The following is a 16,972-nucleotide window of genomic DNA, read 5'->3' as shown; positions in this document are numbered from 1 at the left end:
GAAAGGCTGTGTTAATGAGCCTGGAAATCTATGCCTCACCACCCCAAGCTTCTCTGGCCATAGAAGGTCTATTTGGTCAGGGCAAAGGGCAGAGGTCACAAGGCTAAGTCCTTTCCCCAGGACCAGAGCTGGTCTCTGAGGGTGTCACTGAGAAACACTTGCCCTGACTTGTATCAGGCTCCTAGGTAGATGATGACCTCTGGAAGGTCCTCACCTCCCAATTCACACAATAGAACTGCGGTCATCTTCCCTGCCTACCTTCTTGGCTCACGGCCTCTCCTTCCTCTCTGGTCCCCACCACTCCCCGCTCTCAGCCTGCTAGGACATGTGGTTGGGTCCAAACCCCAACTATGCAAGTGCTTGGAGAGACTTCAAGCATCTGGGGGAGTTTGGGAGGCTTTGTTTCCCCAGAGCTCTGAGCTGAACTCCTAATTGATTCACCACTATGCATGCAAGCAGGAAGTAATATGCCATTTCCCAGGGTAGTCTAGGAGGGGAAATGGTGTGCCCCCCAACTCTGCTCAGTACATATAGTGGGTGCACAATAAATGCTTAATGGACTGCACAGAGGGTAGAATGTGTAAAGTACCGAGCAAGGATCTCCAATAGTAAATGAGGAACAGTTCCCATGTGGGCCTGTCCTGTCCTACAGTGGCTTCCCATAAGTGATGCTGGGATAGGGGTTACATTTGGAATTGTGCAGAGAAGAAAAAAGGGCACTCCTGGCCCTCCAGGATATTGGAATAAGCAGAAACCAAACAGCCAGCCTGGAGGTGGGGCTATGTGGGAACCCTGCACCGCTGGGCCAGGGGTTTGACCCTAAAGATGCCTTTGTTTCCTTCCAGGTGCAAACTTCAAGGTCCCCTGAAACTTGGCTCCCAGAATCACCCCCAGTTCCTGGCACAGCAGAGGAAAACAGCACTTGAATATCAAAGTTATTGAATTCTTTTTTCTTTTTATTGGCAAAGTAAATATATTTTTATGAAGGACCAAAGAAAATATACATAATTGTAACATATGTACACCAGCTTTATAGATTTTTAAAATTTCAAATTTACACAAATGCTGATGTTATTAAAAGATATTTTATGTAGATGTACCTATGTACAGTTTATTTACATACATTCATAGGATGTGAAATAAACCTGTCAAAACAAGCTAGTTCATTTGATATTAATTTCTAGACAAAATAAGGAATGCATTTCTAAATCAGGAGTAGGGGGCTCTATCTGCTTCTTCTACATGCTATGCAGCCTGTTCCCCTCTCCTCTCAAAAGGTGACCCGGGAGGCTGGTGTCTAGGAACAGTACGAGGGGATAAGCCACACTGGATATAGACACTCCAGGGCTAGTCTGCATCTGTCTGCCTGCCCTGAACATTTAATTGAAGCACATGCACTGTCAGTCCCCCAGAGAGGGGCCTTTATACCCCAATCCCACAGCCACCAGGAGGCTAGGTCCTGCACCCCTAACAGCCCCACTCATACCTTCTGGTAGTCAGGCTGAATGAAACATCTTGGACAAAGCCACCTGAGTGCCACAGTGCAGCCCAAGACTTTTGGCCTACTTCCTTCTTCCCAGTGTGGCTCCCTGTGGGAACTAGCATTTCAAAACTACACATTTCATCTTCCTGGGCAATAAAGTGCTGGCCCTGTCCCAGGCAAGGAGCCCAGTGGGAGAAGGGCCAGGCCCCCAGACACTGCAACAGAGGCCTGTGGCAGCAGCACAGGAAGGCACAAAAGCGCAAAGGCACAAAGGCCTGCCTCCAGGTCAGGGGCTGGGTCTCCCCAAGAAAGGCAACAGATGGGGGGGTTCTGGGTTCTTGCCTCTCAGGCCAGCTGCCCTCTTCCCATACCAACCAGGGCTGCTGGGTTGGTAATATTGTCATGTCCCTCTGAAGGAGGCAAATAAATTATTGCTACAAAATATATGGGCGATCTAGGCAATCCCATGGGGCCTGCAGGATGGGGTGGACGAGTGGCAGCAGTAATGGTTGTGTGGATGGGGGGGCGCTGGGGAGGTCAGTTAGCAGCACGTACGGAGCGGCTGCTCCGAGGGAAGCGGTGCACCTTGATGTGTTTGGACAGGTGGTCACTCCGTGCAAACTTCTTCTCACACACAGGGCACTGGTAGGGTTTCACGCCTGAGTGAGAACGCCGGTGCCGTGACAGTTCATCTGAGCGGGAGAACCTACAGGGACATAGCAATCAATGAGGCCAGCTGGCCTGCCCTGTCCCCGCCCACCCCCCACACACACCCAGGCCTGCAGCAGATCCCCAGGGGTCATCCAGCTGGGCAGCACAGGGTGCTTCAGCTACCCAAGTGCTTCTGAATTCATCAGTGAAAATCCACTCTCCCAAGCCCCCCCCCCCCCATGTCCCTGTGGCCCCTTTAGGATAGCAAGAATTGCAAATAAAAGGCTCTGCCAGCACAGCAGGCCATTGTCAAGCATCTGGGCCTGAGAGGGGCAGGTAAGTATTGGGACAGGCTTTTAAGCCTACCAGAGACCTGAGTTACTCTCCATTCTTCCCCACCACACTGCAAGCACTGACCCGCTCTAGTATGCAGTGGGATCACCTTGCCCTGTCTGAGGCTATGCCTCATGTTCTCCCTTTATACCAGAACTTGGAGCTTCTGTGGAGGTCTACACTGAGACACACATCTAGAGGAGAAAGTGAGGCTGGGTAGAAGTGTCTCTTTTCCCAGCTCAGCAGGGAGTTCTTGGCTCCATTCTTTTGCCTTCATGAAAGAGCCCCACACCACTCCTGGACCGTTTTCCTGAAAAATGAGCTCCCTAAAATATCCCCATACAAAATTCTACTTCTACAAAGTACTTCTGAGAGTTTAAATGGTTCCCTCGCCACCTCCCTCTCTTGGCCCCTGCATGCCCAGGAGCAAGAGTTCCCACAGCCCAGAGGCCACAGGAAAGAAGCAGCTGCTAATAGGAGAGGTAAGAACTGAGCTGGACCATAGTGCTCAGACAGCTGTCATTGACTTCAGGGATTTGAGGCTCACCCTACCCCTCAAATCCCTACTCCCCCCACACACATACTCTCCTCCTCTGTGCTCCACCTATATGTCCTTGTTCCCTCTTGCCATGGGACATTTGCACATACTGTTCCCTTTATCAAGAATGCTTGTCCTTCCCTTCTTCACCTCGCTCCCTCCACACATCCCTTAGAGCCTAGTTCATTACTTCCTCAAGAAAGCTCTCTAGGATTACATTATTCTAGGCTCTCCCAGCACAGTGCACCTCTTTCCTGGTTCCTGCCACAGTTGCTGCAATTTTAAATGAATGTCCTACTTTTTGATTTATGTCATTCTGTGCCACTAGACCATCAGCTCCATGAGGAAAGATACATCTACCTAGTGCATGGTAGATGCCCAGTCAGTGCACCCACAGCAGGCACCCACAGGAGGATGGAGAGCTGTCATAGGGACAGTTCTCTTAAGTCCTAGTACATTCACGCACCCACATGCATGCATGTATCCACACATTCACACATATACACATGTGCCACATACAAGTGCATGGCATGGCCATGTGCTCGGTCACACATGTATACATGTCACCCACACATACATGTCACCCACTCAACATCTGTGCATACACATATGTGCATGCACACATCACACACAGGAAGACGTGTACCTACATGAACACATGCACACACAGAAGAGTACCAGGCCCAATAGCCCCATTCCTAGACCTGCGGCCACATAGTAAGAGTATGGTAGGTGGTGCCCCTGGAAAGCTGTCCCCAACCCAGCCAATGGGTAGGGGGTAATGGCCCACCCCTAGCATGACCGTGGGGGTGGAGGCCTTGATCCCACAGCTGCCAAGGAGCAGGAGGATCCAGCAGGATAAGTCCTGGGAAATGCTCAGGTGGGCAGCCCTGTTCCAAGTAGGAAGAGCCTGAACATGTGCTTCTGGGCCAGGGCCACATACCCCCAGCTGGAGTTAGTTAGACACACAGCTTCTGAGCAGGTGAGCCTGCCCAAGGCAGAGGCCAACAGAAACTACAGGAAATGCCATCAACAGTGCCAGAGCCTTCCCAGGAACTAAGCACTGGGAGCACCTGCACCTTCCAGGGAGCCAGGATCAGCCCATCAGACTGACAACACCACAGTAAGAGCTCAAAAAGAACCAGAGGCTTGCCAGGGTCACACAGCAGTGAAAGAGGACCTTCTCAGGTTCCCATCTGATTAGGAGTCAGTGTCGTCCTGAGCAAACTTAAGAACCATCCTGGGCCTTAGTTTTCTCATTCGTTCAGTAAAAATATTGGGATTCTTGTCCACCTTCTGGAACTTTTCTCAGAGGCCAAAGGCAGTGACACAGGGCCACAGGGCCCCTGTCATCATGAGGGCACCAAGGGAAAGCCAGGCCTAAGAAGCTGTCCCCACCTGCAAGCCCCCTCCCTGCTGCCTCAGGGTCCTATGATTTGAAGGGTCCCATCCCTGGGAACTGAACCCTCAGAAGACCCCTGCCTCACACCTTCACCCACATTGTCCCAAAGAGCAGCACCAGAGAGACCTGAAGGCCACACACAGGGAGGAAACAGGTGGCTGAAATGCAGTCTCTGTAGGCACATACTGACCAGCAACCTGGGCAAGTTGGCAAACTCTCTGAGGCTGTTTCCCCACCTGAAGCAAAGTAAGTGATAGATCTGCCTCAGAGGACTATAAAAGGTGACAAGTGTTTATAGCAGCACTTGGCACATGGCAATCATCAAATGATTGTGAACTCTTATTACCAGCAAGGAGCTTAGCAGAGGGCCTGGACTCTGGTAAGGTCCTTGAGTGTGTGGGTGGTTACTTTGATTCATGTTGCTGAGGTACAGGACAGGGAAGCACAGAGGTCCAGGTGACTCTCCTGAGCAGCTTGTAACATCAGCATCACTACTGGCACACACAGCACCTTTGTGCAAAGACACCCCTTCCATCAGCCAGAAAGCCATGACTGTAAAGTCAAGTCTCAAGGATCCCAATGGGAATGGCACCCCCTAGAGTTGTGCCGTCCATAACCTGCCCAACCACACAGCGGCTATGCTGACTGCAGGGATGGGGACAGAGAATGTCTCATCGAGTAGGGGCAGCAGTGACATGGGCCAAGAGAGCAGGCCAGTAGCCAGACCACTAGGCTTAAATCCTGTCTCTGCCACCTCCTAGCTCTGTGGCCTCAGGCCTACAACTCCCCTTTTCTGGGCCTCCCATGTCTGCTGAGGATGACAACAGTACCTGCCACACAGGGCTGGTGAAAGTTATTAATATTCATATTAGCTGTAGCAGAGATTCTTTCTGGACAGAACTGCTTGGCCATTCTGGAACAGGACGTTCTGCCTTAGGAAACAAAGAAGGCCTGTGTCTGAGAGTGAAGCAAGCAAATTTCTAGGAAGGCAGGCAAACAGCCACTTCCCAGATGGTTAGCTTGGAATAGGGAAAGTCTAGTTTCAGCCCTGTCAAGGGTGCCAGAAACATGTCACAAGAGGGAATGGGATAGGGGACACTGGGTTCAGGACCAAGAGCAGAAGGAAGCGGGAGTTGGCTACCTGGGCAAGTGACAGTGGGGGAGAGGGGTACAGGGGGAGAGGCACCCATCACACAAAGGTACACAGGGTAGAGCACAGGACATAGTGCCAAGGCCAGAACTGTCCTGGTAGGAGAGAGAGAAATCTGCTCATCAGGCCCAGCAGGAAGAAGAGAGGCAGTTTTGGGGGTGGGGAGCTCCCCACATGGGAAGGCAAGCAAGAGTATAGGGGTGCCATTCCAAAGACCAGCTGTAGGTGGAGGTCCTCTCAACACTCTAGCGGGCTACACTCCACTGGAGGCTTGCAGAGGGAGTGTGGGGGGTTGGGGGAAGACAGCCCAAGGCAGAACTCCTGGCTCTGCCACTTACTAGTTGTATAACCATGGAGAACTAAAATGCTCTGTGCCTCATTTCCTCCTCTGTGAAATGGGGACAACATACTAATGCATACCTCATGGACTTGTTTGGAGCACTACTTGAGTTATTGCACTTGGTGCATTCAGAGCAGTGCTTAGAACACATCAGGAACTACTGTTATTGCTGCTGTTAGCTCTTTTCCACTCACCCATGGCATAACACCTGAAAGAGCTGATGACCTTGTGGGGGAGAGGACAACCAACCATTATAATGCCAGGTACACAGGGAGAGAAGATGAGGGGAAAGCCAGCCCATAGCTACAGGTGTCTCCAGGTAGGAAAGGTATGCCTGCCATACTGCTTGCAGGTCAGGGTGGGGCTGGGGTACTGCGTGGGGGTGCACCCAGAGCCATACTCACTAGCTCTGTCCCTGCAGGCTTTCTGGGTCTCCATTTCCCCTCTCTGTAAAATGCAGTGCCTATATGTTCCAAGGCTATGTGAGGACTCAGTAAGCTAATGTTTGTGATGTGTGCAGAACAAAGCAGAGACCACCATACGACCAATTACGGCTGCCACTGGGAAGAAAGCATTGGAGACACAGGGCCAAGGTCCAAGTGGGAGCCTGCCCTGCAAAGTGGAGGTAGCCAAGCAGATTATGCAGTACTGTGGGCCAAAATGAGAAGTTTGGATGGAGCTTAAGTGTACCAAAGTACACATAAAGGCCAGAGCAGCCTCATGAGGTAATGAGTTCTCCATGGCAAGAGATATGCAAGCAAGTGTACCTCATAGAAGGGATTCCAGCTCTGAAACCTTAGAATAGTGCCTAGCATAGTGTAAGTGGTTAATAAACATGATACCTCATCATCATCATCATTACTTCTCCTGTCATGTCCAGACCAAGCTGCCAAAAAGCTGCGTCTGTCCTTCTGCCCAACTGCTGCAAGGGTTCCCTCCACCCTTGACCCTTGGTTGAAGGTTATAGCCACATTTAAAGAACATGCATGTCTTGTGTACATCCGCAGGGTGTCAAGATCCCTGAAGGCCAACTGAGGACTCACAAATCCTTAGAGAAACAGCCCTCCTGAGAGGCAGGCATACTGCCTCTGCCATGTGTGACCCGACCAAGACCAGACCCCACTCTAGGGGAGCTTGGGAGAAGCTGGGGATGCCCTTTAAATCCCTAGGAGTGGCTGGAGGCAGGATGACTCCAGGATCAACTCCATGGAAACTTCACCATGCCAGGCACCCACCATGCCTTTCCCTTTCAAGTGAATCCTGAGCAACATGACCAATGCCCAGGCTTAAGCAGTGGCAGAACTCAATTCCCTCCATAAATCTCATTCTTGTTTGCATACCTCCTGCAACAGGGAACTCACTACCTCCTAAGGCCACCATGTTTGGGTCTGAGATCTGCTTCCATAAGATGAGCTGAGGGTTCTGCTTGTTTTCTGAGACTGTCTGGAAGAAGGCAGATTCCCTCCTCCTGAGGGAGTGGGCCAATTGGGTGGTCTTAACCAAGGACTATACCTTTTCTCTTGTGGTCCCACCCAGCACTATCCCAAAAGGAGGGGCCACTTGCCAACAGTCAGCATCAGCCAGGGGATGGTGCCTAGGAAGATGAGCCCTTTATGAGAGTTAGACTGGCGCTCTGCCAAGCCAACTGCCCAACCTCTCTCCAGCCTTGCTCTCTACCAAGAGGAGAATGCATTCAAGAGGAGTCCCTGTAAGTCTGGGGATGCATCTGAGATGAGGTACTGCCCACATGAAGGCCAGGAAAAAAAATCTTCCCTTCTCAGACTCTGATCTTGGATGACAGTGACAGTTACACAGATAAGAAGGGGATGCTGCTGAGCACCCCTGCACTCCTGACCCTGGTAGGGAAAGGTAGTGAGTAGGCTCTCCACTTTACAGATGAGAAAACTGAGGCTTGGAAAGTGGGACCACTCTGAGGGCACACAGAGAGTTGGAGGCTGACCAGGACTGGGGCTTTCAGCCACTGCCACCAGCTGCCGCCCACCCAAGGCTACCTCAATGCCTTTCCCATCTGCAGTTGAGCACCTGCCTCTAAAGCCCATGTCTCTAGCCTCCTCCCTGGCCCTAGCTTGGACCACCCAACATCACACATATGCCACATCAGGCCTCACAAGCTGCCCTGAAAGTGCACCAGTTAACTTGAGGGCCTACTTGGCAGACTGTGGCACAAGGCTCAGAGAGGCATGCAATACCAGCACTGACACCCAACACTGTGGGGCTGGAGCACAGACTCTTATAGGAAGAAGCCCTGCAGGTCTGCTGATTGACATCTTTGGGGAACTGGGGATGGTGGGTGCCTGCACTAGGAAGGGCATGCATAACCCAACATAATGTTTGGGACAAGTCCCTTCCCTGGTCAGCTCTGTGCTCCCATGGAAAGGGGCTGCCAGCATCACATCAAACATTCCTGTCACAGCTCCTGTCCTGGGCCAGCCAGGACTCCAGAGGCGGCACCTCCTACGCAGGGACCAACTCTCAGGAGCTCTCAGACAAAAGTCTGGTCAAAAAAACAGAAGCTGTAAACTGCTTCCTGTGAGGCACACCAATATGGATACCCATGCATAGACAAGGTACGCAAACACATATGGTCATGCAGTAGAGACACACATGAATAAAGCAAGATACATACACATGTGCACACCCAGTTACACAGCCACTTGCAAGATCCAGTTCTGCACACAGATGAGGCATGCCACATTGCTCTCTCACACGCTGACATCTGTAGCAACAGCCACAGCAGCAAAGCCTAGGAATGTGCCATTAGTATAAGCCACCCTGCCCGGCAGACCAGACATTCCAGCAGGGTGGGGGTTCTAAACTGGGGACAGCCCAGCTGTGGCACCTCTAAGCATTTGAGCTCCTGGCCTGCTACCTGCTTTTCAGGAAAAGGTAGACATGCCCTCCCAAAGAAGGTAAGTCGACCCCTGGAGCCCAGGGGAGAGAGATCCACTGGGGTCCCATCCAGCTATGCTGTCTGAGAGCTGGGTAACCCTGAAAAGAGCTCTATCCTTTGAGAGTTGGTGTCCCCCACTGTGCCACACAAACTAAAGCCTGGAAGTAGTCTTCCACCTTTGGGTAAGCACACTCAGCTGGGCCTTCCCTTGTGGTTGGCCTTTTTGGCTTCTCTAACACACCTCTAAGTTTCCCCATGCCCCAGGGACTTTTGTAAGGGAAGCTGGTCCCTTTGGCTGGGAAATAGCTTTTCAGGATATGACTACTCTGATATGACCTCTTGGGTCCAAGTCCCATTTACAAAGCTGTGTGACTTTGGGCAAGTTACATAGTCAGTCGGAGCCTCAGTTTGCTCAGCAGTAAGATGGGAGAACGGGTGGTACTTACCCTGTGGGGTGCTGTGAGGCAGAGAGGGTAGTGCATAGACAGTCAAAGACCCATCTGGCACAGAGTCCATGCCCCATCATTCTCAACTGTCCTTGTTATGACTATGAGAGCCCTTCTGCCCTGGCTTAGCTCTCTCACTCTCAGCACAAGTCCCAGCAAACCTTACCAGGGGACCAGTTGTTTTCTGGCTTTAGTGATCAGAAAGAACAGGAAATCTCTGAATAGCCATGCTAGCTGTGGCACTGCCCCTTGCCCACCTTTCTCCCCTTCCTAATCAGTCTTTTTTTATTTTATTTTATTCATTTATTTATTTATTTTTGGTACATGCCCTTAGCAGCAACCGAACCCGGGGCTCTCTGGTCCGCAGGCCAATGCTCCAACCACTGAGCCAAACCAGCCAGGGCTAATAAGTCTTACCTAACTGTGAAGAACTCAGCCTTAGCTGCACACCCAGAAGAAGGGAGATAAGGGGCAGCGCTCACCACCCAGCCTGTCACCCATACTGACCTCCAGCCACAGCCAGGCCAGGTACAGGCAAAGGGCTTCTCGCCTGTGTGCCGTCGCAGGTGGGCCTTGAGGTGGCTGCTTTTGGTGTACATCTTGCTGCAGCCTGGGAAAGTACATTTGTGCATTTTGATGAGTTCTGCCGCTGGGTTCTTGGGGAACTTCTGGCCCATGAGGAGGCCGGTAGGACCAGGCCCCAGGGGTCCTGACCCAATGGGCTTGGCAGCAATGGGTACAGGGGCAATACGCACGAACTTGGAGGGCATGTTCAAGTTCGAGGAGGGCACCACCTGGGGCAGGAGTGCAAAGGTCTGCCCCTGGATGTTGACCAGGAGCTGGGCTACCTTGACGCTCTCTGGGGCCTGTCCAGGGGAGGAGGGCTCTATGCCCAATTCCTGCTTCACCTGCACAGGCTGAATCTGCAGCAGCAATGGGATAGAGCTATCAGATGCAGGCCCCCCACCAGTGCCCTGAGTGTCACCTGTACTGGCACCACCTGGTTGGGGAGTACAGCGTTCTCTCCCACCAGACCCAGGATGGAGATGGCTTCTGTGTGGCCCAGCTGAGAGCTGACTGCAGGCCTCCAAGTCCTTGTTGCTCTCTGGGGCCTCCTTGACCCCCAGCTCCATGTTCTCCTCCAGAAACTCTTCAATCTCCTCCAAGGTGGGCTGGAAGGGCCTTGGGACATCATCAGGGTCACCCACAGGAAACTCCGGGAAGCAGAAATGCTCCCCCTTCACAGGTGCTGGTGCCCTCCGCCAGGCCTCCCAGGTCACAGGACCACTGCTGGCCCCAATGCTGCCACTGCCACCACTGCCCAGTGTAGCCTGGGATAGCAGGAAGTCCAAGATGTTGTCCTGGCCCTCAGTGCCTGGGCCACTGCTGTAGCAGGAGCACAGGGCTTGCGAGTCGGGGCTGGCGCAGGAGCAGAGGCTGGAGGCGTCACTGTCGTCTTCTGAGAGGGGTGAGGGCAGCATGTGGTACGCCCGCCCACCTACCAGCCTATCTCCCAGATAACCAACTCGGCACTTTGGCGACGAGAAGCTCTCGTCCACTGGAAGCAAGTGGTCCACCATGCTGGCCTGGCCGTGCCACTGCTGGCTGTGGAGAGGAACAATGGAGGCACAATCAGGAGGACAGCACACTCACCTGCCACCTCATGGGCCTGTGCCCACCACCCCACCCCACCCTACCCCCGCCACCTTCCCATAGTCTCCCATTGCCAAATGCCTGGATCCTGCCTCCACCCATACCCCAGGATAACTCTGCAAGAGTTTTCTGAAATTGCACCACCTGTTTGCAAGAGTGCTCTCCCAAACCCATTGCACAACCTGGGCACTTTTAATTTCAAACACAATTTCCAGAACAATTCTGGGAAAGGATACATATGTGTCTGTGAATGACTGAGTGTGAGTGCGTGTGAGCAAAAAAGTGGATATGCGAGGGGGCTCTCTGCACATCCAAACAGCCAAGGTCAGGAATCCTGTCCAGTTATTCAGAGTTGCTGCATTTCTGAGGACATCTGACCTCAGCTTCATTCCTGTTGACTCACTAGAGTGGGGAAGAACAGCCATTTGCCCTTTGAACCCTGTGTTGTTGGGGCTTGGGTAGGGTTGCCAGAATGAGCAAATAAAGATACAGGCTGCCCAATTAAATTTGAATTTCAAATTTTAAAAAACGAATAACTTTTAATTTTTAACGTATATCCTAAATATTGGATGAGACTTGTTTATATTTAAAAATTATTATATCTGAAATTCAAATGTAACTGGACAGTCTATATTTTAGTTAGGCAAAAAATTAAAGACTCATTGCACCTGCCCTCATGGACCCTGTTTTCCCATCTGAAGCAGGCAGCTCATCACCCTCCAGCTCTCAAACCCTTCTGAGTTTGGCTGCCTCCTCTATGAAAGGAGAGAGGAGGGACAGGCCTGAAAACAACAGACATTTTACTGAGGTTCTACCACCAGGGGAACAAGGTTCTGTCCACTGGGACAATTCACAGGAGCAGAGATGGACGCAGAGCGGTGGGACAGATCTTACCTCATGTGACTTCACAACCGCCTAGTGGGCCTGTAGAGAAGACCCCTTTGACCTGCACCCATGGAGCACTCACAACCTCGGGAAGACCTAGCTAACTCCTGTCTCCCAACTAGACCATGCTCTCCATGACAGCAGGCTGAGCTGTAGGGTGTCCGCTCTGTCCCCAGTTACCAGTGTGGCAGCTGGTGCCCAGGAGGAGCTCAGAGAATGTCAACAGAGAGGAGAGGGGAAAGCGTGTCCTCTGAAGGCCATGCTAGCTCTAGTGTCCAAGGAAAGTCAACAGCGTCAGGTTGTGATGGGGCCACCTCTGTGGACCTTTGTCCCCACCCAGTAACCATGAGTGAATGTTTATTGAGGTTGGGGATATTCTGCACCTGAAGCCAGAGATTCTCTGCTGCCTGGCATCACCTCTGCACCCACCCCCATGCTCTGTCTCCAGGACCACAATTGGGCCTGGCACCCAGCACCACCCAACAGTCAAGAAGCCCAGCCCCAGGCAGAGAACTCCCAGAGCTGGTCATCATCGGCTGTGACCTTGGGCAAGTCCTTGCTCTCCCCAAATCTCAGTTTCCCCATCTGTTCCATGCCCCCAATGACCTTAGGACCTTTAACCCCAGTTCTGCACTGATGTGGGAAGCTTCAGAACTCCAGGAAACAAGGCAAGGTGAATGTCCTTGGCAAGTCCGTACTCCTGAGCAGTTTTGCCAGGACATTTGGCTTTGGGTTGAAATACTCAGATAAGAACTTAAAACTGGGTGTTTAAAAATACACACTATTCACCAAATCAGGTGCTAAGAAGAAATAAAAGTGTCAGATAATATAAAGGGCAACGAGGCTGGGCAGAACTCACACTTGGCCCTAGACTTCCCTCACCCATTACCCACTCTCTGAGCAGGGGGCTATGCTCCTACTTCTGCAACATATCAGCTGGGCGGATGATTTGGGGCAGGTGGCACATCTCTGTATCTGTCTTGGTCTATTGGGTGGGATGCTGCCAACAGTGGGTAGTTCCCAGGTTGTTTTTAAGAGTTCAATGAGCTAACATATGCTAAGCACTTACGATAGGGCTGACATGCAAACAGGAATGGTGAGTGCCATTAGGATTAGCTTCCAATCAGGGGAACATAATGGTTTTTCTGCCCCTCTGCTATAATGTTAAGGAATCTGGGGGACTCCAGCCTTCCTGGAACTGGGGAAGAGGCCGATCAGACCATGTTCCACTTAAATTCTCCCCTGAAATGTGACCACCAACTGAATATTCCATAATATCAAGGAACTGCGCTTGTTATTTTTAATTGTGATGATACTGTGGTTAGTACATTCTTTTTAAAGGAGGCCTTCCTTTTCCCGCTATAAACTAAGATATTCACAAATAAAATGATATAAAAAGAGTAAGAAAAATAAGTACAGTAAGATAGAGTGGGAAATGTGACCCAGCCTCCTCCCAGCACCCAGCACCTGGGCCCTGTTCATCTCTCCATATCTTACCTCCACCTGGCTCCACACCACACTAGTTGTGTACCAAGCTCACCAGCTTCATGGGCCTCAGGCCACTACCCTGGCTGCGGCTCTCTGCAGATCCCTCTTGCCCCAGCACTCCAAGTAGGAGTAACTTAGTTATTTCAATCTCAGTTCAGTAAGTCACTCTTGGTGGGGGCCTCCCTTGACCATTCTCTATTACGTCATCCCACAATATATTTTTCCTAGACCTTGCCAGGGAAGGAAACTAGTTATGTGTTTGTGTACTTTATTTTCTGTCTATCTCCCCACCACAATATAAGCTGTTCTGACTGTTCAGTCCACCTCTATATTCCAGAGTCTAAAACGGGACCTGGCAAACTTGGATGATTGAGTGAAAGGCACTGCTTTGGGGAGCCAGGAAAGAAGAGGGAGCAGGGTAGGGGAGTAGAATGAGTGAGACCTGTTGTAGAACCGCCAGGGTCAAGCAGCAGTGTAGTAATGCAGGGCTGAGCAGCCTGGGCTGGACTCTGAGGCACTCAGAGCCTAGAAGGGGCTCTGGAACTGTCCAAGGCGATGGCGTTTGAGAGAGGGCACACCAGAGCTGGGCCAGCCCAGGCCCCTAAAACACAGCAGCACGTGGCTCAGCCAGGGGCAGCAGGCTGCGTGCAGGGGGAGGGGACGCACTGTTCTCCGCACTGTCCTCGGGCAGTCCACTGGACTCCGCCCCCTCCCCACCCCACCCCCATGGGCCAGCCAGGCCTGCTGTTTATCCTCCCGGGGAGGCAGCAGGAACAACATGTAATTGATAACAAGCCCAGTTCTGGCCAAGGGCTTGCCATTGGGTCAGCGTGCAAATCAAGGAGGTGGCGGACAGGGGCTGCCCTTCAAAATAAAAGTCTCTGCTACCGTTCAGTAGGCAAGCCCCAAAGTTGCCAGAGCCCCTGTTATTCTCGCACCTGTTGGGTGGCCAGTTCCTTAGAGGGGGGAAATGACTTGAGGGGTTCATACATTCGGTAATTTTGTCACCCCCCCACCACCAGGGGCTGGGCAAGAAAACTGCCACTCTTTGCCTGAGAGTGGGGGGAGGGGTGCATACTGGGGAGGAGTTCCATAGGGAACACCACAGTGGAGAGATGAGGGAACCTGGAGGCCAGGGAGGGTGGGGATGGCCTCTTCTTTGCCCCCGCCACCACTACTCCCGGCCATCGCTCTGCTAATGGCCATGGCTTCTGCTAACAGAAGGCTCTAAGTGGGGAGTTGGAATAAGAGACGTGTGAGCAGTGCGAGCGTACGTGACAAGGTGTGAGTTCATGTCGTGTGACTGTGCGTGGGCAGACATGGTTCCGGGCGGCCGGTGTGGCTGTGCAGGAGTGTGTCTGCGATGTTGTGCGTGGAGCCGGCGTGGGTGACCGCGCGCGTGTATGTGAACATGCGTGGGAAAAAGAAGGTGTTGGGAAGCCCTCTCAGAGCCCTTGGTAGAGCACCAAGTGCTGCCGGCTGAGAACCATGCCCCTAGCTTGCGCCCCCGCCCTAGCAGGCCCCTACTGATGACCGACAGTAACCTCTCCACCACAGGCCCCTCAGTCCCCCGCCTCCCGGGGCCAGGGTAGGCCCGTACGTCGGCCTACCCGGTTCTCCCGCCAGACCCCACCGGGTGCCTGCCATATGGAAGGAAGGCCTACAAGGCGCACGGACACCAGGGGCCAAGCGCTGAGGCCGTGGTCCAGACCTGCGCTGGAAAAGTGCCAGCGGGCAACCGGGATTCACTCTCCCACCGACTTGTCTGACCCCCACGGCCCGCGCGGAGGGTCTGCCCATTCCTCCAACATTTCCTTGGACGCTCTAGTGGAGCCTGGGACAAGGGCGCGGGCGCCCAGCCACTCTCCCAGAAGCAGTCCAGGACCTGCCCCACCCCCCCGCGTCCCGATCAGCCATCTGAGCGCCCGGGGCCGCTTCCACGCGGCTCCGGCCTCACCGCGCCTCTCCCACCTGAACTTGGCTCACGCCCGGCCGGTGGCCAGGCCCCCGCGGTCCAGAGGCCCAGCGGGCTGGGCCGAAGGTAGCGCGCTGGCTCCTGGTCCGGCGGCGGCCGCGGGCCGAGCCGCGGCTCTGGCTCTCGCTCACACGCCGGCTGGCCCGAGAGTAGCTGCCGCGGAGCACTCGCCGCCGCCACTCGCTGGACGCTCATTCGCCCACCCCCCTCCCCAACCCCTGCTCACGTGATGCCTCCAGCGCTGCGAAGGCTCGCAGGAGGCTCGGCCTTGGGCACGCGTCCCATTGGCCCGCGCCTCACGTCACGCGCCCCGCCCCTGCCCCGCCTCCAGCCCCACCCATGGCTTCAGGGACCTAAGCACTGCCCCTGCACTCCCTGTTTCTGAGCCGCTGGCTCCTGACACCCAGCCCCCAGCCATATTTTGGCTCCCTACTCCTAGCGTGGACTCGCAGAGTCCGTGGGGGTCAGCTTCTAAAGCTGGATTCCCAGGTGAGAAGGTGAGACAGTCCTCTGGACCTACTCAAACTCTGAGATAGCCCTAAAGTGCGGTATGCACGAGGGTGGGCGCCAGAGACTGGAGGGCAGGGGGACAGCGCTGGCTAGGACAGCCCTCTCCCACTTACAGCCCAGTACGGGACGCTGTGTCTTCCAGTTGAGAGCCAGGTAAAGTAGGGCATTTGTCTTGGGGAACGTATTGTTGTAGAAATACGGTGCCGTTTTTCTGCTGAGAAATCAGTTACCCCTGAGAGAGTGCAGGCTCGCTGTGCTGCCACCAGGGCTGTGTAAGAAGTTTGAGGAGGTTTGCTGATCTCTGCCTCAAATTCGTGACACCCTACTCTGGGGCACTTTCCTGAAGACTGAGCAATGCTTCACAGTCTTCTGTAGTCTGCAGCAATCCAGGGACACGTTTGCATTCCATTCAGAGATAGGAAGAGAGAGGTTAGAATGACTTGCCCAAGAGAAACACATAAACTGAGAGTGTCAGGCACCCTGATATGCCCCTTAACCCACACTGCAGTTGGATCCTCAGCCAAGCATTTTACAGACCAGATGAAGAAATGGACTCTGAGAGGCCACAAGATCCTCCCCAGGTCACACAGCTGGTAAGGAGAGAAGAGAGGGTGAAGCAGGGAGAGGGGTTGGGGGAGATCATCCAGACAAGTCAGGACACGTGGACAGAGAACTCACATCCTTTTCCCTCCTGTCCTGGGAGGTGGAGAGCCTTTCCTCTGCTCCTCTTTGAGGACACTGCCAGAGCTGGAACTCAGAAACTCATAGCTAGAACTCTGGAATGCTGTGGGTCTTGGCTCCTAAATTCATGCCCATGCTGGCCCCTGGATCCTGGGGTCTTCCCTGGGCACTTTGTCAGTACCAGGGATGTAGTTCCTACTGGTACCAGAAGCCAAACCCAGGCTTGACCCAGGTTTAGAGGAGACTTGGGTTGAGGATGAGGATGGAGATGAGGTGCTTGCACTGTCAACTTTTATGGCAGCCCTGGCCAGCACTGGCTGAACAGATGGAATTCACCAGTTTTTATATAAGAAGAGACAGAGATCTAGAGGGTTTGGTGACTCATTGACTTGTCTCTATGAAGGTGGGAGCCCAGCATATCCATAGCATTTCTCCATCTGCCCTACATACTATCCATCCTTCACTCCTTATACATTCCAGCCCAATGTTCCCCATCCCCTGAGTGAAAACCACATCAAAAAGTCAG

At 53.1% G+C, this 16,972-nt stretch overlaps 1 protein-coding gene across 2 annotated transcripts; it reads right to left on the bottom strand.

Annotated features, from left to right (window-relative positions):
- Positions 1-947: 947 nt before the first annotated feature.
- Positions 948-15,308, bottom strand: KLF15 (Kruppel like factor 15). 2 transcript variants are annotated; one of them, XM_036245081.1, is made up of 3 exons: positions 15,252-15,308; positions 9,762-10,859; positions 948-2,189 (listed from the first exon to the last, which is right to left on the bottom strand). In XM_036245081.1, the coding sequence occupies exons 2-3, from the start codon at positions 10,832-10,834 to the stop codon at positions 2,021-2,023; spliced, it is 1,242 nt and encodes a 413-aa protein (XP_036100974.1). In that variant the 5' UTR covers positions 10,835-10,859; positions 15,252-15,308; the 3' UTR covers positions 948-2,020. The 2 variants fall into 2 exon arrangements, with proteins under 2 accessions (XP_036100974.1, XP_036100975.1); XM_036245082.1 differs by having other exon boundaries at positions 9,762-10,855; positions 15,252-15,307.
- Between the last annotated feature and the right edge of the window lie 1,664 nt (positions 15,309-16,972).

This window comes from Molossus molossus, unplaced genomic scaffold, assembly GCF_014108415.1.
Source record: "Molossus molossus isolate mMolMol1 unplaced genomic scaffold, mMolMol1.p scaffold_m16_p_6, whole genome shotgun sequence".
NCBI lineage: Eukaryota > Metazoa > Chordata > Mammalia > Chiroptera > Molossidae > Molossus > Molossus molossus.
The sequence above is the reverse complement of the archived record's forward strand: the minus strand, read 5'-3'. Positions and strand labels throughout refer to the sequence as shown.